Below are 25,887 nucleotides of genomic sequence, written 5' to 3'. Positions count from 1 at the left end.
TCTACTGGCTTAAATGCTATATAATGCTAATGTTTACAACAATTGGCTAACTTGCGTAGCAAAAGTGGGCTAGCTTAAATGCTATAGGCCTACAATGCTGTTGTTTTCAAAAATTGGCTAGCTTGCAAAGCAAAAGTCAGCTTGCTTAAATGCTATATAATGCTAATGTTTTCAAAAATTGGCTAGCTTGCATGGCAAAAGTCAGCTCCCTTAAATGCTATATAATGCTAATGTTTACAACAATTGGCTAACTTGAATAGCAAAAGTTGGCTCACTTAAATGCTATACAATGATAATGTTTCTAACAATTGGCTAACTTGCAAAGCAAAAGTCAGCTAGGTTAAATAAGATATAATGCTAATGTTTTCAACAATTGGCTAACTTGCATAGCAAAAGTGTGCTCTCCTAAATGCTATAAAAGGCTAATGTTTACAACAATTGGCTAACTTGCATAGCAAAAGTCCGCTCGCTTAAATGCTAAATAAGGCTAGTTTTTACAGCAATTGGACAACTTGCATATCAAAAATCCGCTTGCTTAAATGCTATATAATGCTAATGTTTACAACAATTGGCTAACTTGCGTAACAAAAGTCAGATTGCTTAAATTCTATATAATGCTCATGTTTAAAAAAAAAAAAAATTTGGCTAGCTTGCATGGCAAAAGTCAGCACGCTTAAATGCTATATAATGCTAATGTTTACAAAAATTGGCCAACTTGAATAGCAAAAGGGCTATGCAAGTTGGTGATGCTAATGCATTCTAACAATTGGCTAACTTGCAAACCAAAAGTTCACAAGGTTAAATAATATATAGGCTAATGCTAATGTTTTCACCAATTGGCTAACTTGCGTAGCAAAAGTCTGCTCGCTTAAATGCTATATAATGCTAATGTTTACAACAATTGGCTAACTTGCGTAGCAAAAGTCAGATTGCTTAAATTCTATATAATGCTCATGTTTAAAAAAAAAAAAAAAATTGGCTAGCTTGCATGGCAAAAGTCTGCTCGCTTAAATGCTATATAATGCTAATGTTTACAACAATTGGCCAACTTGCACAGCAATCTTCCATTAGTTTAAATGCTATGTACTGCTAATGTTTACAACAATTGGACAACCTGCATAGCAAAAGTCTGCTCGCTTAAATGCTATACAATGCTAATGTTTACAACAATTGGCTAACTTGCGTAGAAAAAGTGCACTATCTTAAATGCTATAGGCCTACAATGCTATTGTTTAAAAAAAAAAAATTAAAAAAAATGGCTTGCTTGCATAGCAAAAGTCAGATTGCTTAAATTCTATATAACGCTATTGTTTAAAAAAAAAAAAAAAAAAAATTGGCTAGCTTGCATGGCAAAAGTCAGCTCGCTTAAATGCTATATAATGCTAATGTTTTCAACGATTGGCTAACTTGCATAGCAAAAGTCTGCTCGCCTAAATGCTATAAAATGCTAATGTTTACAACAATTGGCTAACTTGCATAGCAAAAGTCCGCTCACTTAAATGCTATATAATGCTAATGTTTACAGCAATTGGACAACTTGCATAGCAAAAATCCGCTCGCTTAAATGCTATATAATGCTAATGTTTACAACAATTGGCTAACTTGCATTGAAAAAGTGCACAATCTTAAATGCTATAGGCCTACAATGCTATTGTTAAAAAAAAAAAAAAATGGCCCGCTTGCATAGCAAAAGTCAGATTGCTTAAATTCTATATAACGCTAGTGTTTAAAAAAAAAAAAATTGGCTAGCTTGCATTGCAGAAGTCGGCTTGCTTAAATGCTATATAATGCTAATGTTTACAACTATTGGCCAACTTGCACAGCAAAAGTCCGCTAGGTTAAATAATCTATAATGCTAATGTTTTCAACAATTGGCTAACTTGCATAGCCAGATAGTTTTGTTTAATTTGATCTTATTTCTGCCGTTGTTCATTTAGGGGCTCTGTAGATTTCCAGGTCACTTCCTGTTGATTTTAAGTCTTGAATGGTTTTGGACCATTTACGGGTCACTTTTTGTTGATCTTTGGGTCATTTCATGTTGATTTTCCTGTATTCCTGGGCCACATTGAAATGCATGAAAATCAATAAAAAGTCAACCAAAATCAACACAAAGTGACCCTGAATGCCCCAAAACTATTAAAGAGACACCTGAAATCAACAGCAAGTGAATTTGGGAATGCTCCAAAATCAGCCAGAAGTGACCAATAAACAGCAAATTATGCAAATTTCACAAGGAAGTGAATCTAAAATGTCCCAAAATGTACAAGAAGATACCGCTAAGTACTGTAAAATGTACAAGTAACAACTTACTGTTGATTTCAGGTCACTTGCTGTTGAGTTAATCACAGGTTACTTCCTTCTTAACTCCATTGACGGCACTAAACGTTCAAATCCAAGAAGAACTTTGTCAGTATTTTCAAATTAAAGTATCAGAAGTACAATTTCTCGTGAAGTTGACTACTTCAACTTTTTGGCTGCCAGTGATGACTTCGGCATGTCACTTTCTGTTAATGTTGGACACATTCGGATCACTTCCTGTTGATTTAGGGTAATTCCCCTGGAATTTCCAGTGTATTTCGGTCTCTTGCTATTGATTTTGGGTAACTTTTCAGGTCACTTCCTGTTCATTTCGGGTCACTAGCTTGTTAACCGATTGCCTTTCGAAATGTATCGGATGTCATTCGCCCTCACTGGCGGCCAACGAGTTTAAGAGTACCCAGTAAAGGGTTAAGCTATTTAGCATGTCTGGTGTGCGACTCCTTCCACTCCCACAAGTGTTTACAGAGAAAAAAAATTGAGATAATACATAGCCATATGTTATTTCTTATCGAAATAAATCCCTGTTTGACATCTCTGAATATTTCCACGAAGTACAACCGTGACAGTAAGATGCGTGAACAACTTCCTGTGGGCAAAAACACTTGAAACAGGGATTTATTCAGATAACTACAAGTATGTGTTCTTGCATATGGCGGAAAACACAGACAAGACTGAAAAAGCAGTTTCTGCTCTTGCACTCCTCTTTAAAAGAAACTGCTGTATTTTAAGCCAAAAGAACTGTTGTGCTTGATAGAACAATATGTCTATATGCTGCCATAGCAGATTCATGGCGCATTAAGCCCCCGAAATCTTTTTAATTTGCCAGTTTTTTTCCTGAAAACCATCATTTACAGACGTCGCGCAACTGCTTTTGTTTCAACCCAGCCATAAAACGGAGGTAATTAATTATATTTATTATTCAAAATGTCTGTCGTTTTTAGCTTCGAATCATTAATTGATGTCTAATATTTTGTTAAAAAAAAAAAAAAAAAACGACTTAAAAAAATTATTCACTCGCATATTTTTAACTTTTAAACAAACTACATCACAACGAAAAAAATGGTGTCTGTAAAAAAGTCACGGATATTTACCCCATAACTATTGCTTAATTGTATTTTTTTGTTTCTATCGCATTTTTCCGATATGTTAGATGATAAATAATCGTTCCAAACAAAGAAAAATTGGAAAAAAAACTTTAAAAAGGTAAATATATGAAAAAGAAAATCTCGGTCACTCCTTGATGTCTGCGATTTCTGCATCGCGACCCTTGTTATATTACCATGTTTCACCCATAAAATTCCCCAAAAATCCAGCTGTGGCCATTCACAGCTGTGTCTTGACACTCAGTGATACATGCTACATGACGTTTTTGGATCGAAACAAGGTAAGAACGCGATAATATCTCATTAAAGTCATGGCGTCTGTAATTCTGCTCTCGCGTGCTCTCGCCTCCAGATACGGTATTGCTGTTTAAAAAAATTTTTTTTTTCAAAAATGCCCTCTTGTTCATAATTTTTCTTCCCCCAGAAAATTGAGATTTTAAGCTGTCCAACAATGTATCACACATGTATATAGGACAATTTTGAAATTTGTCGATCGGGTCCGATCACGTCATTTTCAAAGTATCGGAATCAGCAAAAAAATATTGGACATGCCTTTTTTTCATATATATATATTTTTTAATCAAATCGTTTTCTAATTGTATTTAAAGTTACTGACAAAAGGTCTTACATTCATCCAGAGTCTTTAGTTTTGGCTTAAAGTAGGGCTATCAAATTTATCGCGTAAACGGCGGTAATTAATTTTTAAAAAAATTAATCACGCTAAAATATTTAATGCAATTAATGCATGCGCTGCACGACCCACTCACGCATTCTTGCGTACAATCTATAATGGCGCCCTTTTACCTATATATAGAGCTAACAGGCAGCGTAAAATGAGAAGAGAGAATTTTGGCAGTCTTTGGAGCCTCTTTTTAATTGGCTAAAGCCTCAAAATCCCTCTCTCAACAATTAGAAATATCGTGGGAAGCAATGTGGGGAAGAACGGTAGTGATTGATCTTTTACTTAACACCCTATGTTACTTCCCAACGCAGAGAAGATATATCAATTGGTGCCACTACGCACGGTGATGGTTGCACTTCCCATCATGCATTTGGGCAGAACAGTTAAATAGCTACAGTATCATTTACTGAAAGCTCAACAAATAAACTAGATGGCAATATTTAGTCACAATATACACTAGATGGCAATATTTAGTCACAATTTACAAAGTCACATTTATCCTTTAAGAATTACAAGTCTTTCCATCCGTAGATCCCTCTCACAGAAAGAATGTTAATAATGTAAATGCCATCTTGAGGATTTATTGTCATAATAAACAAATACAGTACTTGTGTACTGTATGCTGAATGTATATATTCGTCCGAGTTTTATTCATTTTTTTCCTTAATGCATTGCCAAAATGTATATGATTGGGAAAAATTATCGGGAATGATTGGAATTGAATCGGAAGAAAAAAAAAAAAAAAAGCAATCGGATCGGGAAATATCGGGATCGGCAAATACTCAAACTAAAACGATCGGGATCGGGAGCAAAAAAACATGATCGGAACAACCCAAGTTGTGTGTCGTCAGCGTAAAAATGAAAGGTAATGCTATGTTTTCTGATGATATTACCTAGAGGAAGCATATACAGCGTAAACAAGATGGGCCCCAGGACCGATCCTTGCAGCACACCATAACCAACTCTAGAGTGCGGTGATGATTGCTGGTTTGCATTGACAAACTGGTACCTATTAGATAAATATGATTTAAGGGCTGCTCCTCTTAACGCCTATGTCACATTCTAGTCTCTGCAATAAGATATTATGGTCGATTGTGTCGATTGTGTGTTTTTGGGACCCGTAACACATTCTTACATTGTACTACAATTTAGAAATCTGAGATAATATACAGACCTTGCAAAAGTATTCGGCCCCCTTGAATCTTGCAACCTTTCGCCACATTTCAGGCTTCAAACATAAAGATATAAAATTTATTTTTTTTGTCAAGAATCAACAGCAAGTGGGACACAATCGTGAAGTGGAACAACATTTATTGGATAATTTAAACTTTTTTAACAAATAAAAAACTGAAAAGTGGGGCGTGCAATATTATTCGGCCCCTTTACTTTCAGTGCAGCAAACTCACTCCAGAAGTTCAGTGAGGATCTCTGAATGATCCAATGTTGTCCTAAATGACCGATGATCATAAATAGAATCCACCTGTGTGTAATCAAGTCTGCGTATAAATGCATTTGCTCTGTGATAGTCTCAGGGTTCTGTTTAAAGTGCAGAGAGCATTATGAAAACCAAGGAACACACCAGGCAGGTCCGAGATACTGTTGTGGAGAAGTTTAAAGCCGGATTTGGATACAAAAAGATTTCCCAAGCTTTAAACATCTCAAGGAGCACTGTGCAAGCCATCATATTGAAATGGAAGGAGCATCAGACCACTGCAAATCTACCAAGACCTGGCCGTCCTTCCAAACTTTCTTCTCAAACAAGGAGAAAACTAAACAGAGATGCAGCCAAGAGGCCCACGATCACTCTGGATGAACTGCAGAGATCTACAGCTGAGGTGGGAGAGTCTGTCCATAGGACAACAATCAGTCGTACACTGCACAAATCTGGCCTTTATGGAAGAGTGGCAAGAAGAAAGCCATTCCTCAAAGATATCCATAAAAAGTCTCGTTTAAAGTTTGCCACAAGCCACCTGAGAGACACACCAAACATGTGGAAGAAGGTGCTCTGGTCAGATGAAACCAAAATTGAACTTTTTGGCCACAATGCAAAACGATATGTTTGGCGTAAAAGCAACACAGCTCATTACCCCGAACACACCATCCCCACTGTCAAACATGGTGGTGGCAGCATCATGGTTTGGGCCTGCTTTTCTTCAGCAGGGACAGGGAAGATGGTTAAAATTGACGGGAAGATGGATGCAGCCAAATACAGGAACATTCTGGAAGAAAACCTGTTGGTATCTGCACAAGACCTGAGACTGGGACGGAGATTTATCTTCCAACAGGACAATGATCCAAAACATAAAGCCAAATCTACAATGGAATGGTTAAAAAATAAACGTATCCAGGTGTTAGAATGGCCAAGTCAAAGTCCAGACCTGAATCCAATGGAGAATCTGAGTTTAAAGTTTAAATTATCCAATAAATTTTGTTCCACTTCACGATTGTGTCCCACTTGTTGTTGATTCTTGACAAAAAATTAAAATTTTATATCTTTATGTTTGAAGCCTGAAATGTGGCGAAAGGTTGCAAGGTTCAAGGGGGCCGAATGCTTTTGCAAGGCACTGTATGTTATTTCTTTTCAAAATAAATCTCTGTTTGACTTCTCTGAATATTTCCACGAGGACAACCGGCACAGTAAAACGCGCGAGTAACTTCCTGTTGGCATAAACACTTGAAACGGGGATTTATTCAGATTAGGGGAAACAGATTTTGATGTATGATTCGCAAAACACTCATGGGAATCTAAGCGTTAAACTACGGTTAATATTTCGCGGTGAAACTTCATCAAGTTGACGTTTTTATCGGGATGACCTGGCGCTCCTTCTGATTCTTCTTCTTGATCTTCTTATCACATCAGTGGTGCACATGACATTCCAAAGAGTTGGTCTCGTTGCGGTTGACATAGGTCTGAAGGAAAGGCTATAAACGCAAGCAGATGGAGTGTTTTTTTTCCTCCGGTAAGAGACAGCTGCGGTCTGTCAAACACAACAGGAAGTGACTACTCGCAAATAAATGTCTTCAACAGCTTCATTCTTTTTAACTCAGTTACTCAGACTAAATGAAAAGCAGAAACGGCCATTTGGGATCAATTCCTATTGATTTTAGGGCAAGTCTGGGTCAGTTCCTGTTCATTGGTCGTTTCCGGGTGATTTCGGGGCATTTCCAGGTCACTTCATGTTTCTTTCAGGTCAGTTTCTGTACATTTTGAATCATTTCCTGTTGGTTTTAGGGCATTTTTGGGCCACTTCCTGTACATTTGGGCCACTTCCTATTCCAACTTTTGAATCAAGAGTCCTGTATTCTGTTCAGGATCTGAACGGTATATTTCACAACAGGTACGTGTACTTGTACTACAAGTACAAACAAGTACACTGACTTGTAGTCAGTGTACTTGTTTGTACTTGTAGTACAAGTACAGGTAGTCCAGGCGGAAAAATACAACTACAAATGAAAAAAAAAAAAAAAGATTAAAAATATTCATTGAAAATATTACAACAACTAGAAAAGGATTTTATTCTATATTAAAAACAACAATTTTTAAAAATAATTGTGAAAAATATTGAAAATTACATTGAAAAATACAACAAAAATTGGAAAATTTTAAATTAAAAAATATTAAAATTAGTTAATTTAAATAAAAATATACAATTATTAATTTAAAGCAATATTTAAAAGAATTTAGTAAAATATAGAACAATACAACTAAAATTTAGGGGGGGGGTCAAAATAAAAAAATATGATTTGGAAAAAAGTTAACAAATAGAAAAGGATTTTGTTCTATATAAATATATATAAGAAAAATCGAGGAAAATGTTGAAAATTACAAAAATACAGTTAAATATGAAAATTTCATTGAAAAATACAACAAAAATTGGAAAATTCTAAATTAAAAAATATTAAAATTAGTTTACTTAAATAAAAAAAATACAATTTTTAATTTTTAATTTTAAAAAATTGAGTAAAATGTAGAAAAATACAACTAACATTTGGGGGGTTCATAAATTAAAGAATATTAGTTAGAAAAAAGTTACAACAAATAGAGAAGGATTTTATTCTAAATGAAAAAAAAATTTTTTTTTTAAGAAAAATCGAGGGAAATATCGAAAATTAAATTGGAAAAATACAACTAAATATTGGAAAATCCTACATTGGAAAAATCGAGTGAAATATGAAAATGACATTGACATTGTCCCGGTGGGACATGCCCGGAACACCTCTCCAGGGAGGCGTCCAGGAGGCATCCGAACCCGATGCCCGAGCCAGCTCAACTGGCTCCTCTCAACGCGGAGGAGTAGCGGCTCGACACCAAGCCCCTCCCGGATGACCGAGCTTCTCACCCGATCTCTAAGGGAGAGCCCGGACACCCTGCGGAGGAAACTCATTTCCGCCGCTTGTATCCGGGATCTTGTTCTTTCGGTCACGACCCACAGCTCGTGACCATAGGTGAGGGTAGGAACATAGATCGACCGGTAAATCGAGAGCTTCGCCTTTTGGCTCAGCTCCTTCTTCACCACAACGGACCGGTGCAGAGTCCGCATCACTGCAATCGCTGCACCGATCCGCCTATCAATCTCCCGCTCCCTCCTACCCTCACTCGTGAACAAGACCCCAAGATACTTGAACTCCTCCACTTGGGGCAGGATCTCATCCCCGACCCGGAGAGGGCATGCCACCCTTTTCCGGCTGAGGACCATGGTCTCGGATTTGGAGGTGCTGATCTTCATCCCAACCGCTTCACACTCGGCTGCAAACCGCCCCAGTGAGAGTTGGAGGTCACGGCTCGATGAAGCCAACAGCACCACATCATCTGCAAAAAGCAGAGATGCAATGCTGAGTCCACCAAACCGGACACCCTCAACGCTTCGGCTGCGCCTAGAAATTCTGTCCATAAAAATTATGAACAGAATCGGTGACAAAGGGCAGCCTTGGAAAATCATCCATTACAAAAATAGTTAAATATGGCAATTATATTGAAAAATACAACAACAACAAAATAGGGGAAAAAAATAGGCAAAATTCTAAATAAAAAAATATTTAAATTAGTTAACAAGTAAAAAACAAAATTGTAAATTTAAAGCAATATTTTAAAAAAATGTTTTTGAGGAAAATATAGAAAAATAAATGGAAAAATACAACTAAAAATGGTAAAAAATATCACGTCAATTGGTAATGAAGTCTATGGTACTTGTACCACATGTCTGTACTTACGTCTAGTTGTACTACAAGTACGTGCACTCGCACGTACTTGTACTAGAACCGGTCCCTTTACTTGCGTGTTGTTGTACTACAAGTAAGTGCATTTGCATTCATTGTACTAGAAGTACATGCACTTGCGGTTATTGTACGACAGGTACGGTGGGGCAAATAAGTATTTAGTCAACCACTAATTGTTCAAGTTCTCCCACTTGAAAATATCAGAAGCCCTGTAATTGTCAGCATGGGTAAACCTCAACCATGAGAGATACAATGTGGAAAAAAAAAAACAGAAAATCACATTGTTTGATTTTTAAAGAATTTAGTTGCAAATCATGGTGGAAAATAAGTACTTGGTCAATACCAAAAGTTCATCTCCATACTTTCTTATGTACCCTTTGTTGGCAATAACGGAGGCCAAAAGTTTTCTGTAACTCTTCACAAGCTTTTCACACACTGCTGCTGATATTTTGGCCCATTCCTCCATGCAGATCTCCTCTAGAGCAGTGATGTTTTGGGGCTGTCGTTGGGCAACACAGACTTTCAACTCCATCCACAGATTTTCTATTGGGTTGAGATCTGGAGACTGGCTAGGTCACTCCACGACCTTGAAATGCTTCTTATGAAGCCACTCCTTTGTTGCCCTGCCTGTGTGTGTCATGCTGAAAGACCCAGCCACGTCTCATCTTCAATGCCCTTGCTGACGGAAGGAGATTTTCACTCAAAATCTCTCGACACATGGCCTCATTCATTCTTTCCTTTACACAAATCAGTCGTCCTGGTCCCTTTGCAGTGAAACAGCCCCAAAGCATGATGTTTCCACCCCCATGCTTCACAGTGGGTATGGTGTTCTTCGGATGCAATTCAGTATTCTTTCTCCTCCAAACACGAGAACCTGAGTTGCTACCAAAAAGATCTATTTTGGTTTCATCTGACCTTAACACATTCTCCCAGTCCTCTTGCGAATCATCCAAATGCTCTCTAGCAAACCGCAGACGGGGCTGGACGTGTACTTTCTTTAGCAGGGGGACACGTCTGGCAGTGCAGGATTTGAGTCCTTGGCGGCCAGTGTTGTTAATTTTACTTTAAAAAAAGTAATTAATTACAGTTACAAATTACTTCTCCCAAAAAGTAATTGCGTTAGTAACTCAGTTACCTGAATTCAAGAGTAATTAGTTACTTGGCAAAGTAACTAGTGATAATTTTCATGTTTTTTTTTTTTTTTCTCAAAAAAAAAAAAAGGTCACTCAATGTGAAGTTTAAAGGGTTTTTGGGACAATTGGCCCTAGCCCAATTCTTTACCCTCCACTTAACTAGACACAAGGGTATTGCGATAACTAGATAGTAACCTTTGCCATGTGTGGAAGTCATTTAAAGTTGTGAATCAACCGTTAAAGTTGTTAAAATTGCTCCCGCTATTGCATTAGTTCCCTTCTGTCTACTTTCAACATGTGTAAGTTTTAAAACTGTTTCATCATTTAAAGATAGATTTAAGTCAAGATTTTGCCGATTTAGGACCATTTTAGATCAAAAAAAAATATATATTTTTTTTAATTGGTTCGCTAGGAAGGATCTCTACAACAGAGCCTTTCTGAGAGGTCTACTGCTTTAAGATGGCGGCTGTTTAATAACGCATGTAGTCCTTAAACATGTTGCCAATGCAGCCGTGTCTAACATTTGCATCTAGTTCTATAATATGTGATATCTACCGTATCATGTGGGCGTAGTTTGTAGGCTACAGTCAGGTATTATTGGAGCCACCTAGCATCGCGTTTGCAACGGCGTCTTCCCGACTCCTGCTCTGCTCTCTCGTCTCCGTGAGTCCGCCTCTCTGACTTTTTTTATTCAACCAACTTAGTAACGCATAGTAACGCACGCCTTTCCCGCCTCAGTAACGGTAACGGCGTTGCCAAGAAGAGAAAAGTAATAAATTAGATTACTCACTACTGAAAAAAATAATGGCGTTAGTAACGCCGTTATATTGTAACGCCGTTTATTCACAACACTGTTGGCGGCGCATTGTCTTACTGATAGTAGCCTTTGTTACTGTGGTCCCAGCTCTCTGTAGGTCATTCACTCGGTCCCCCCGTGTGGTTCTGGGATTTTTTTGCTCACCGTTCTTGTTATCATTTTGACGCCACGGGGTGAGATATTGCATGGAGCCCCAGATCGAGGGAGATTATCAGTGGTCTTGTATGACTTCCATTTTCTAATAATTGCTCCCATAGTGGATTTCTTTATTCCAAGCGTTTTACCTATTGCAGATTCAGTCTTCCCAGCCTGGTGCAAGTCTACAATTTTGTCTCTGGTGTCCTTCGACAGCCCTATGGTCTTGGCCATAGTGGAGTTTGGAGTGTGACTGGCTGAGATTGTGGACAGGTGTCTTTTATACCGATGATGGGTTAAAACAGGTGCCATTAATACAGGTAACAAGTGGAGCCTCGTTAGACCTCGTTAGAATAAGTTAGACCTCTTTGACAGCCAGAAATCTTGCTTGTTTGTAGGTGACCAAATACTTATTTTCCACTCTAATTTGGAAATAAATTCATTAAAAATCAAACAATATGATTTTCTGTTTTTGTTTTCCACATTCTGTCTCTCTTGGTTGAGGTTTACACATGATGACCATCACAGGCCTCTCTAATCTTTTCAAGTAGGAGAACTTGCTCAGTTGGTGGTTGACTAAATACTTATTTGCCCCACTGTACGTGTACTTGCGTGTACATGTAATAAAACAACTATTCACTTGTGTGTTCGAGTGTAATGGGTACATGCAGGTGCGTACTGTCTGTGCAGCATGGGAAATATCACTCCTGATTCCTTCATGTGGGTACGCTAGTGGCTGAGCCGTCAGCTCGAGCTTATGGCTCAGCGCTTAGTGTCTCCACTAGGGGTGCAGGATATCCATTTTTTGAAACCGATACCGATATCGATAACTTCCTGCTCCTCAAAGCCGATACCGATATCGATAACTGATAATAAATATATATATATTTTTTTATGTATAACCTGAGTTTTTGAACACCTGAGGTAGGTTTAAAAAAAAAACAACTAGTGGTGGATTCAACATATATTTGCCTTTGATCTCACCAGATTTTTCATAATGACATGAACAAAACAGTGCGTTTCACTTCTGCACTGCCCGACAGCCAGCTAAAAATGAATGCGCTTCCATAAACCACAAGGCTTGGTCTTTTCTTGCTTTTATGGGAAAACACTCATCTTAATAATGTGAAAGTACAACAGAAAAATACACATATTCAATACTCACTATACAACAAACTGCACAATGTTAGGTTTTGTGTTGGTTTTCTCCTAGTGCGACTTGCCTCTGTGATTGCCCATTGATTTCACCTGTTGTGCCTTCTCCTAGTGTAGCCTGCAATCTGCATCCTACTGTGTTACCCAGCTGTTCCTTGTTGTCTCGTTACCCCTTGTCTGCGTGTGTGTATATAAGCACCCAGTTTCTTGTCACTCCTTGTTGCGTCATTGTCAACGTCAAAGTCTATGTCAATGTCTTTGTTCATGCCAGCGTCAACTTTGCCTCTTCCTACGTCAAAGCCCTCATTTTCCTCTGCCTAGTAAGTTTTTGAGACCAGTATTTTGCCAATACCATGGGTTTTGTTTGCAACTGTGTTTTTGGGATTACCTCAGTTTTGGTTTGTACTTTGTTTTTCTGTCGGCTTTAATTAAATTACTTTTGCACCACCTTTTTGCCTAGCTTCCCTTTCCCTGCACTTGGGTCCACACACCACCTGCCTGCCCAGCATTCCTGACACACAATACACTTATATACACAACTATTATATGTATAGCATAGCACACTAGCTTGAGCTATTAAAGCATTGGCTGTCTTCTATAACACAACAACTTATTAAGTTCTGTACATATCACCTCACCACAGAAGTAAACATATGGTGCACATCCATATGTTATAGTACACATAAAATACTTACAGACATATTTCTGAGGCGGAAACTTAACAGAAAGCATTCACGATTGTCAGTGCGACCGCTAGACACCGTAATGTGTATGTGAATGAGCTTGTAATGTGAACAAAACTACTGTGACAAAAAATAGATGCAATGAATTATTCTGACCAGCAGGTGGGAGCAATGCCCCGCAAATGATCAACTGTTTTCATATATTAGTGTGTAATCACTGTAAACTGTAAAGCCAGCACAATACATAGTATCGGTCCTATTAATAATGTTATTGGATTAATCGGGATGACGTCATAATTCCTATTATCGGACCAATAATTATTGTGCACCAGTAGTCTCCACCTGCCGAGGGAACGCGTTGTTCGGCGCGAGTTCGCATCGCGGTATGGTCAGAGGGGGGGAGCAGATCACGTCGGGGCTTGTTTCACACCAGTTACATTGGTGCCGTGACCCGGATCGGCAGTAAAGGTTTTGGGGGGTGAGTGTAAACGGTACACGCAGGTGCGTAGTGTGTGCCCAGCGGGGGAGCGGATCACGTCTGGGTGTGGCGCGTTTCACACCAGTTACACTTGTACTACAAGTGTGTACTTGTATGTACTTCAAGTATGCGCACTTGAGTTTATTGTACTTAGTAAGTGTACTTGCGTATACTTGTACTACAACAAGTCAGTTTATTTGTGTGTACCTGTAATAGAAGCACTTACATGTACGGTACTTGTACTTGTATGTGTTGATTTTACAGCATTTCCGGGTCACTGTCCGTTCATTTGTCACTTCTCATTGATTTTGGGTCACTTCCTGTCGGTCTTAGGACACTTACAGATCACTTTCTATTGATTTTTGGATCATTTTCTGTTGATTTTAGGACATTTCTCGGTCACTCCCTGTTCTTGGTCACTCTCGTATCCTTTTGGGGCATTTCTAGGTGACGTCCTGTTGTTTTTCAGGTGTCTTTCTGTTGGTTTTGGTTTGCTTTCTGATGATTTTGAGACATTCCTGCGTCACGTCATGTACATTTTGGGTCAATTCCTCTTATTTTTGGGACGTTTTCAGGTTACGTCCTTGTTAACTCATTGATTGCCTTTGATGGCGCTAGATGTAAAATCCATCTGGACAGGGAGGGGCGAATGAACAAACACTCCTGCAGGTTAGAAGTTGCTTGTAGGTGGTATATTTGCCAGTAGAGGGCAATCTACAGGCCGTAATAGAACATACTTTCTTGGCTTTTGTTATCACAAGGAATATTTATGCTTCCCACTCTCGTTTCAGGAGAAAGTTATCAGCATGGCGTGGGGGCGGAGTCTTCTCCTATTCATGGTGGCCGTCTGTTTCCATGGTAACGCCGCACAGAGGAGCGGTGGGTGTCATTACACAGCTATGATCTCACTTTCTGCATTCCAGCACGTATAGAACATGATCTCACGCACATAAAAGCACATTTCTGGCAGCTTTCACCGAAAGAACCACCTGTACTAACATTGTGTGTCTGTGTGTTTGCGCACTTCACGGCCACCTTGATTATAAATTTTACCTCCGAGATGCTTAAATTTATGTTTAAATAATACAGTGTACATTCAGAAAGCATTGCAGGAATATGTCATTTTTGGACTATAAGTCCCACCTGACTATAAGCCACGCCCACGGAATTATGCAAAAAAAAAAAAAACTAGTTGTTTACATATAAGACGCACTGGACGAGAAGGTGTTCAAAATTGGGGGGCGGCTTAAAATTAGGGTACAGAAAAAAAAGTCATCAACATGAAAATTTAAATATGGAAAATTAAATAACTCAAAAATATCATTTAAAAAAGTAAACAGGAAAAAATCTTATATAATTGAAACATACAACAATAATTACAATTATGAATTTAAGAAATAAAATAAAAAAAATACAAAAATGGGAAAATCCTACATTAAGAATGTCTTAACAAACGTTAAATTAGATAGGAAAGGATATAATTAAAAAAAAAAAAAAAAAATATATATATATATATATATATATATATATATATATATATATATATATAAAAACAGGTAAATATGAATAATTACATTGAAAAATACAACAAAAAATTGAAAATTCTAAATTAAATTTTTGTTGACGTGAATAGGAAAAAAAATACAATTATGAATTTAAAGCAATCTTTTTTATTTGAGGAAAAATAAATGACAATTAAAAACAATCATAAATTAAAAAATTAGTTGGAAAAAAGTCACTACGAATAGAAAATGATTTTATTCTAAATCAAAAAGAATTTTTTTTTTTTTAAAGAAAGCGAGAAAAATATAACAAATTTAAATGAAAAAATACAACAAAAAAGTGGAAAATCCTACATTAAAAAATATCTTTACAAACGTTAAATTAGATCGGAAAGGATATATATATAATTCAAATAAAAAAATATAAAATATAAAAAAACAGAGGTAAATATGAAAACTTACATTGAAAAATACAACAAAAAATGGAAAACTCTAAATTAAAATTCTTAAAAAAAAAAAAAAAAAAAAAAGATATATTTAAAGCAATGCTGTATTTTTTTAAGTGAGGAAAATATAAAAAATACACCAAAAATCGAAGAAAATCACAAATTTTAAAAAAAGTTGGGAAAAAAATTTACAACAAAGAAACAGATTTTATTATAAATCTAAAAAAAAAAGAAAAAGAAAGAGTAAAGAAAAAAAAAAGAAATCAAGGAAATGATTGAAAATTCAATTGAAAAATACAACTAAAAATTGGAAAAAACCTACATTTAGAAATATCCCTAAAAAAGTTCAACTAAATAGGAAATTATATAATTAAAACAACAGAGGTAAATATGAAAACATACATTGAAAAATACAACAAAATTTGGAAAATCTAAATTAAAAAATATTAAAATTACTTAACAAAAAACCCTAATCCTAAAAAGAAAATAATATAATGAAAAATAATATTTTAAAACAAAATGAGGAAAATACAGAAATATAAATAGAAAAATACAACTGAAAATTGGAAGAAGAAAAAAAGTCATAAATAAAATAATATTAGTTTGGAAAAAAAGTTACAACAAACAGAAAGGGATTTTATTCTAAATTAAAAAATATTAAAATTAGTTTAAAAAAAACCCTAACCCTAAAAAGCAAATAATATAATGGAAAAATGAGGAAAATGAAATGAATATAAAAAAAATGAGGAAATAAATATAAATAGAAAAACTGAAAATTGAAAAAAAAAATCATAAATTTAATGATATTAGTTTGGAAAAAAGTTACAACAAACAGAAAAGGATTTTATTCTAAATTAAAATTAAAATAAAAATTCAAAAAAATAAACCGAGGAAAATATCAAATTAAATTGAAAAATGCAAATAAAAATTTGAAAATCCTACATTTAAAAAGAAATAATAAAATAATGAACGTAAATGGAAAAAATTGTATTCTAAATTTAAATAAAAATTAATCAAAAAGAAAGCAATAGAAGAAAACAAAACAATATACATATATATATATATATATATATATATATATATATATATATATATATACAAAACATTTTTTAAAATTGAATTTTTTTCGCAGTGAAAATATTCATTCATCTTCTGTACCACTTATTCTTGTGATGGTCACGACGGGGGTGTCGGAACCTACAGTATTCCGGCGAACAATAGGCCTATTTTGCGACTGAAATTTTCGTGACTCCATTTTTTACGGTTCATACGATCACTCCCTCCTCCCACTCCAAATGGATTGGACGTCTAACGCCTTCAACGGCAACCGATAAATTCAACACGTGACCTTCTAAATGATTAAATTCTCTGTTAATGCTTTGACTAGCTTTAGCGCAACCACAAAAATGACATTTAAACCAAATACTTCACCACAAACATCTGTTGTTACCACATTCGAAGAACTAGCGGCCATCACATTCCGAAAATGCGCGTGTGCTCACGGTTCCGCGGAAAACATTGCTCAAGAGAGCAATATATTGCGCTGGTCATTTTCTGGAAGCCGTAACTATTTTCTGTACGATTTTATTCATCTCGAGGGATTGGGAACAGTTTACTTGTTGCACATCCCACGTACTTGGACGTGCAAGAAGGTTTTTTTGGGAGAATACCCATTGGCGCAGTCCACTTAAGTGACCTGGATGTTGGAAAACAAAGCATCGAAGCAGAGTTGTGATGTGGCATGACTCCTTGTAACAAGCCCCGAGTTAACCTTTTCGGAGGCACCAAAGTTACCCAGTATGTATGAGTTTTTGCGTTTATTGTACTAAAACTAAGTGTACTTGTGTGTACTTGTATTACAACAAGTCTGTTCACTTTCGTGTACTTGTACTAAAAGTATGTGGACTTATGATTATTGTACTACAAGCACATGCAAATTTGTGTACTTGTAATATAAGTACAATGGTATGAAAAAGTATCTGAACCTTTTGGAATTTTTCTCATTTCTGCATAAAATCACCATCAAATGTGAGCTGATCTTTGTCAAAATCACACAGATGAAAAAACTGTGTCTGCTTTAACTAAAACCACCCAAACATTTATAGGTTTTCATATTTTAACGAGGATATCATTCAAACAATGACATAAGGGGGAAAAATAAATAAGTGAACCCTCTGCCTAAGGAGACTTAAAGCGCAATTGAAACCAATTTTTACCAAACATCTTAAGTCAGGTGTGTAACCAATGACTGAAGTGTGGTTTAAAGCTGCCCTGCCCACTATAAAACACACACCTGGTAAGAAATGTCTTGATGAGAAGCATTGTCTGATATGCATCATAGCTCGGTCAAACAAATATGGACCTAATCAATTGATAGGCTAAATGGTCAATGCAAAATAAATCTGTATTGACTTATACTAACTTTCATGTGTATTGGTTCAGGTGATACACCGTTCAATTCAAACCTTTGTTTTCAAAAACTGCTAAAGAAACATTTTGAAAACTTCCTGAATAAATATCTGGATTTTATTAGTAAATATAAATTGAAATATTTGACCATAATTTAACTTATTATTTTCTGGTTCCATAGTTTCCAGCAGATTTCGTTACATTTCTCACAGTTTAATTAACATTAACAGTATAAAACACATACAGGAGGACACCTTTCTACGCAGCTTCCTACCTGAGTTTTGCAGATTAGAAAGTTCACACAGTTTAATGTTATGCTAACTCTGATGCAGGTCCGACTTTCTGTAGCAAAATTAGTGGCGTGTTCCCCACTTCCACGACATTGACATTTTTTGACATTACTCACAGTGGTGGCTGCTTATTCTGGCCAAAAACTTCTATGGACCGGCACATTCATCAAGTGAAAAGGGGTAAACGGAAGTCTGAACATTATGAAAATAATTCACTTAATAATGGTAGGGTCAATTCTATCCTTACGACATATGGGAAGACAATCTAAATTATAATTCAACTCATTATTTAATGCAAATAAGTTGCTCAAAAGTTGGTAATGTTACGTCCCTACGGTCCCTATGCAAACCTACGCCCTTGTCCAAAACACAAAAATTATTCAATTTCAGAATGGTTTCAGGAGAACAAAATACACGTTCTGGAGTGGCAAAGTCAAAGTCCAGACTTGAACCCCATTGAGATGCTATGGTAAAGACAGCGATTCATCCCAGGAATCTGGCTGATTCATCCCAGGAATCTGACTGAACTACAGCAGTTTTATAGCTAAGAATGGGGCAAAATTAGTCCTGATCGATGTGCCAGACTGATCTGCAGCTACAGGAAGCGTCTGGTTGAAGTTATTGCTGCCAAAGGGGGGGCCACAAATATTAAATGTGATGGTTCACTTACTTATTTTTCGCACTTCTGTCTTTGTTTTTATACTATCCTCATTAAAATATGAAAAGCAATAAATGTTTGGGTGGATTTAGTTAAAGCAGACAGTTTTTTCATCTGTGTGATTTTGACAAAGATCAGATCACATTTAATGGTGATTTTATGCAGAAATGTGAAAAATTCCAAAAGTTTCAGATACTTTTTCATACACCTGTACTTATGTTTATTGTACTAAAGTGTACTTGCATGTACTTATACTAGAAGTGGGCGTGCATGTTTTGTAGTGCTACCAGTACGTGCAAAATTCAGTCACCAAAAAAAAAAAAAAAATCAGTCGCATAAACGGAAATAATTCTGTGACAATGAGGTTTGAAATTCTAACATTGAAATTTTTCAGCATCAAAGTTCAGCAACCCAAAAAAATTCAAATTCAACATAACTAATAAGTAATTATGTGTGCCACCGTTGTTTGACTTTTTCTTTTCAGCATCAAAATCAACCACAAAAAATTAAGAAACAAAATTTAAGTTGGCAAAAAAATTCTGCAGCGAAAAAATAGAATCAGTTGTAAATTTCTATTTTCAAGTTCATTTAGTTTTTGCGACCAAATGTGGTTAGCAAAAATAATATTGAAAAATATTTCATGAACAAAAAGCTACAAATTGCTTGTGCTGGATGTTAGACACCGTAGTAAACACTTCACGTGAGCTGAAGGCCACACAGCTTGGTATGTTGTTCACGCTTTTGCACTGCCGGTCACAGCACATTTGTCTTCCATATTGGAAATGCATTTCAGCTTTTTATTCCAGTTCTTTGCATTTCAAGAATGTATTTTATGAAATCTAGGCTGGAGAGCGACGATCTGGAATAATTGCTGAAATATGCCTCACCTCACCAGGGCCGGTCCTATCTCATTTTGGGCCCGGGAGCAAAACTAGTGCATCACCCCACCCATTCCCCAACCCCACCTCAACATGCTAAAATAACTTTTTTTGCCAACAGATTTTTTTTTCAATGGGCATCATTTGAGAGCTAGCATAGCCTTGAATATGAGATAGGTGGGAAACCGTCAGGCGTTTCTGTTTTTTTCCAAACATAGCCATTCAAAACAATTGATTTGGTCCAAATCAAGTTTAAACATTGCCATAAGTGTCAATATTGGCCAATCCGAAGTCAAATAATTAAATTTTTTTGTCAATCAGATTTTTTATAATGGGTATATTTTGATAGCTAGCATAGCCTAGGCTAGCAAGAAGATGATAAATTCAACGGAATTTCTGTTTTGTCACAATTATCGCCCATCAAAATCATTGATTGATTGAGTCCAAACCAAAGTATAATAATGGCCGAAAATGCAAATGTTGGCCACTTTGAAGCCAAATTATTCTTTTTTTTTTTTTTTTTTTGACATTCAGATCTTTTATAAGGGGTGTAGTCTGACAGCTAGCATAGTCTAATATAGCAAATAGGTGAGAAACTCAATGCCAGTTTTGTTTTGACATAATTATAGCTCATCAAAATCACTGATTTTGTCAGAAGTAACAAATATAATCACGGCCATAAATGCAAAAAGTTGGACACTTTGAAGCAAATTATTCATTTTTTTTGTCAATCAGATATTTTATAATGGTTGTCTTTTGACAGTTAGCGTAGTCTAGAGTAGCAAACAAGTGAGAAACACAAGGCCATTTTTGTTTTGACACAATTGAAGATCATCAAAATCACTGATTTTGTCCCAAGTGACAAGTATAATCATGGCCAGAAGACACTTTGACGCCAAATTATTCATGTTTTTTTTCAATCAGATCTTTTATAATGGGTGTAGTCTGACAGCTAGCATAGTCTAAAATAGCAAATAGGTGAGAAACTCAATGCCAGTTTTGTTTTGACACAATTATAGCCCAACAAAATCCCTGATTTTGTCAGAAGTGACAAATATAATCATGGCCATAAATGCAAAATGTTGGACACTTTGGAGCAAATTATTCATTTTTTTTTGTCAATCAGATATTTTATAATGGTTGTCTTTTGACAGTTAGCATAGTCTAGAGTAGCAAACAAGTGAGAAACACAAGGCCATTTTTGTTTTGACACAATTGAAGATCATCAAAATCACTGATTTTGTCACAAGTGACAAGTATAATCATGGCCAGAAGACATTTTGACGCCAAATTATTCATGTTTTTTTCAATCAGATCTTTTATAATGGGTGTAGTCTGACAGCTAGCATAGTCTAAAATAGCAAATAGGTGATAAACGCAACGCCAGTTTTATTTTGACTCAATTTTAGCCCATAAAAATCACTGATTTTGTCCAAAGTGACAAGTATAATCATGGTCTGAAATGCACATTTCGGACACTTTGAAACCAAATTATTCAATTTTTTTGTCAACTACATTTTTTATACTGGGTGTCAGTAGCAAATAGGTAGAAAAACCAAACGCCATTGTTATTTTGACACAATTACAGCCCATCAAAATCATTGATTTTTTTCGAAGTGAGGAGTATAATCATGGCCTGAAATGCAAATGTTGGACACTTTGACGCCAAATTATTCATGTTTTTTTTAATCAGATCTTTTATAAAAGTTGTCTTCTGACAGCTAGCAAAGTCCAAAATAGCAAATAGGTGAGAAACTCAACACCATTTTTGTTTTGACACAATTATAGCCCTTCAAAATGACAGATTTTGTCCAAAGTGACAAGTATAGTCATGGCCTAAAATGCAAATGTTGGACACTTTGATGCCAAATTATTCAATTTAGTCCAATTTAGATCTTTATTAATAGGTGTCATTTGACGTATAGTGTAGTTTAGAATACCAAATAGGTGAGAAACTCAACGCCATTTTCTTTTTGATACAACTATAGCCCATCAAAATCACTGATTTTGTCTAAAGTGACAAGTATAATCATGGCCAGAAATGCAAATGTTGGACACTTTGACGCCAAATTGTTCATGTTTTTTTTTCAATCAGATCCTTTATAATGGGCGTCATTTGACAGCTAGCATAGTTTAAAATAGCAAATAGGTGAGAAACTCAATGTCATTTTTGTTTTGACACAATTATGGCCCATCAAAATCACTGATTTTGTCAGAAATTACAAATATAATCATGGCCATAAATGTAAAAAAGTTGGACACTTTGAAGCAAATTGTTCTTTTTTTTGTCAATCAGATATTCTATAATGGTTGTCTTTTGACAGTTAGCATAGTCTAGAGTAGCAAACAAGTGAGAAACACAAGGCCATTTTTGTTTTGACACAATTGAATATCATAAAATCGCTGATTTTGTCCCAAGTGACAAGTATAATCATGGCCAGAAGACACTTTGACGCCAAATTATTCATGTTTTTTTTTCAATCAGATCTTTTATAAAAGCTGTTGTCTGACAGCTAGCATAGTCCAGAACAGCAAATGATGATAAACGCAACGCCACTTTTATTTTGACTCAATTTTAGCCCATAAAAATCACTGATTTTATCCAAAGTGACATGGTCTGAAATGCAAATTTTGGACACTTTGAAACCAAATTATTCAATTTTTTGTCAACTAGATTTTTTATACTGGGTGTCAGTTGACAGCAAGCTAGTTTTGGATAGCAAATAGGTGGAAAAACCAAACGCCATTGTTGTTTTGACACAATTATAGCCCATTAAAATCATTGATTTTTTTCAAAGTGAGGAGTATAATCATGGCCTGAAATGCAAATGTTGGACACTTTGACGCCAAATTATTCACGTTTTTTTTTTTTTTTATCAGATCTTTTATAAAAGTTGTCGTATGACAGCTAGCAAAGTTCAAAATAGCAAATAGGTGAGAAATTCAACACCATTTTTGTTTTGACACAATTATAGCCCTTCAAAATGACAGATTTTGTCCAAAGTGACAAGCATAGTCATGGCCTAAAATGCAAATGTTGGACACTTTGATGCCAAATTATTCAATTTAGTCCAATTTAGATCTTTATTAATAGGTGTCATTTGACGTATAGTGTAGTTTAGAATACCAAATAGGTGAGAAACTCAACGCCATTTTCTTTTTGATACAACTATAGCCCATCAAAATCACTGATTTTGTCTAAAGTGACAAGTATAATCATGGCCAGAAATGCAAATGTTGGACACTTTGATGCCAAATTATTCAATTTAGTCCCATTTAGATCTTTATTAATAGGTGTCGTTTGACATATAGCGTAGTTTAGAATACCAAATAGGTGAGAAACTCAACGCCATTTTTTTTGGATACAACTATAGCCCATCAAAATCACGGATTTTGTCTAAAGTGACAAGTATAATCATGGCCAGAAATGCAAATGTTGGACACTTTGATGCCAAATTATTCATGTTTTTTTTCAATCAGATCCTTTATAATGGGCGTCATTTGACAGCTAGCATAGTTTAAAATAGCAAATAGGTGTGAAACTCAACATCATTTTTGTTTTACACGAATCTAGTCCATCAAATTCACAGATTTTGTCCAAAGTGACAAGTATAATCATGGCCAGAAATTCAAATGTTTGACACCTTGAAGCCAAATGATTCTTTTTTTTTTTTCAATCAGATCTTTTATAATGGGTGTCATTAGACACTTAGCAAAGTATACAATAGCAAATAAGTGAGAAACATAACGCCATTTTTGTTTCGACACAATTATGCCGTTCAAATTCACGGATTTTGTCCAAAGTGACAAGTATAATCATGTCCAGAAATGCAAACCTTGTACACTTTGAAGCCAAATGATTCTTTTTTTTTTCAACCAGATCTTTTATAATGGGTGTCATTTGACGGTTAGCATAGTCTACAATAGCAAATAAGTGAGAAACACAACGCCATTTTTGTTTTGTCACAATTATAGCCGTTGAAATTTACAGATTTTGTCCAAAGTGACAAGTAAAATCATGGCCAGAAATGCAAATGTTGACCACTTTGAAGCCAAATTATTCAATTTTTTGTAAATCAGAGCTTTCATAATGGGCGTCATATGACAGCTAGCATAGCCTAGCATAGGAAATAAGTGAGATACCCAACACCATTTTTGTTTTGTGGTAGTTACAGCAGATCAAAATCATTGATTTGGTCCAAAGTGACTACCACCCTCACTAGCAAAGACACTTTGAACCCACACAACTTGAGCTAATTTTTGTTTCGTAACTCGTGGATGAAAAATGAAATAGATAACGTAGATGGTCTCATGTACTGAGTGACCAAAGAACCCCCCGAGAAACTTAAAACAGTATTTTTGTGGGTTGGAGAAGAGTCCCTGTTCCAGGATTGCCGTAAAACCGTCCCAGCATGTCACCTGCGCTAGCAAAGCACTCTTTCTCGGACTCGCACGCCGTCCGAGAGCGCCGCTTTTCTGTGTAGATCTCCGTGACCCGAGCCTCCGCCGTTGTCAGTGTGCACTCAAGAAGCGGTGGCCGACCTGGTCTTCATGGTGGACGCTTCGTGGAGCATCGGCGCCGAGAACTTTGAGCAGATCCGGCAGTTTTTGTACACCCTGGTGAACAGCTTCGACGTGGGCCCCGAGCGGGTTCGCGTGGCTCTAGTGCAGTACAGCACGACGCCAAGAACCGAATTCCTTCTCAACACCTTCCAGGAAAAGTCAAACATCCTTCAGTACATCAGCACGCTTCCCTACATGGGCGGCGGAACCCAAACGGGTCAAGGCTTGGACTTCATGCTCGGTCATCATTTCGTGGAACAAGCCGGAAGCAGGGAGAGCCAGAAGGTGCCCCAGATCGCCGTGGTCATCACGGACGGGAAATCCCAAGATGACGTGAAGTCTCACGCCCTGGAGCTAAAGAAGAAAGGGATCGTCCTGTACGCCATCGGGATCAAAGACGCCGACGAAAATCAGCTCAGGGAGATTGCCAGCGAACCGCACGCTCAGCACGTTTATAGCGTGTCTGACTTTGCCGCGCTGCAGGGAATTTCTCAGCGTATCGCCCAAACTTTGTGCACCACCGTGGAGGAGGTCAAACGACAACTTATGGAGTTGTTGCCAGGTAACGTGCGTATCGTCGCCACTAGGGTCGCGAACCTCCCGATACGAGGCTCACGATAACGAGGATCTCATAATATGTGGATGTGATAGTTTTTGATACACGGATCAGGAAATCAATGTAGTACAACAGAGTATTAGGGCCGAACATACAAAAATTGGACTACGAAATTTCAAGTCGTAGTATTTGTACGAGAAATGACCCAAAATGTTCTTGAAGTGACCCTAGAATGCCCCCAAAATCGTCAGAAAATGACCTGTAAGTGCCCCAAAATTAGTCAGAAGTGACCAATAAACATATACTGATCCAGAAATGCCCTAAAATCAACAGGAAATGACCTAAAATACAAAGGAACTAATCACAGAATGCCTCAAATTCATCAGGAAGTGACCCGCGAGTGCCCCAAAACCAACAGAAAGTGACCTGCAAATGCCTCAAAATCAGACAGAAGTGACCAATAAACAAACAGTGATATAGAAATGCCGTGTAATCAACAGGAAATAACCCAAAATGTACAGGAAGTGACCCCAGAGTGCCCCAAAATCAGTCCAACGTGACTAATACACCGATAGCGATTGAGAAATGCCCTAAAATCCCCAGGTAAGGACCCAGATTGCACAAGAAGTGACCCTGGAATGCAAAGAAAAATAATCAAAAGAAAGTGACCTGTAAATGTTAAAAAACCAACACAAAATGATGTGAAAATGCCCCAAAATAGTCGGACGTGGCTAATACAACCCCTAGCAAAAAGTATGGAATCACCAGTCTTGGACGTGCACTCACTCAGACATTTTATTATGTAGAACAAACTCGGATAAAAAGCTTGTAAAAATAATGAGTTCAAAAGTGCAACTCCTTGG

At 36.5% G+C, this 25,887-nt stretch overlaps 1 protein-coding gene across 3 annotated transcripts in view; it reads left to right on the top strand.

The window, feature by feature from the left end:
* The window catches only part of col6a4a (collagen, type VI, alpha 4a), a 151,080-nt gene that overhangs the window by 33,639 nt on the left and 91,554 nt on the right, over positions 1-25,887 (top strand). The window contains exons 1-3 of one of the 3 annotated variants that reach the window (XM_057833819.1): positions 12,804-12,881; positions 14,514-14,601; positions 24,422-25,030. In XM_057833819.1, coding sequence (XP_057689802.1) covers positions 14,529-14,601; positions 24,422-25,030 — 682 coding nt within the window. In that variant the 5' untranslated portion in view covers positions 12,804-12,881; positions 14,514-14,528. Of the gene's footprint in view, positions 1-12,803; positions 12,882-14,513; positions 14,602-24,421; positions 25,031-25,887 lie in introns of those variants that run through there. The other 2 variants (XM_057833817.1, XM_057833820.1) reach the window with 2 other exon arrangements.

This window comes from Corythoichthys intestinalis, chromosome 4, assembly GCF_030265065.1.
Source record: "Corythoichthys intestinalis isolate RoL2023-P3 chromosome 4, ASM3026506v1, whole genome shotgun sequence".
Taxonomy (NCBI): domain Eukaryota; kingdom Metazoa; phylum Chordata; class Actinopteri; order Syngnathiformes; family Syngnathidae; genus Corythoichthys; species Corythoichthys intestinalis.
Note: the sequence above shows the minus strand (reverse complement) of the source record. Positions and strands in the feature narration are given on the sequence as shown.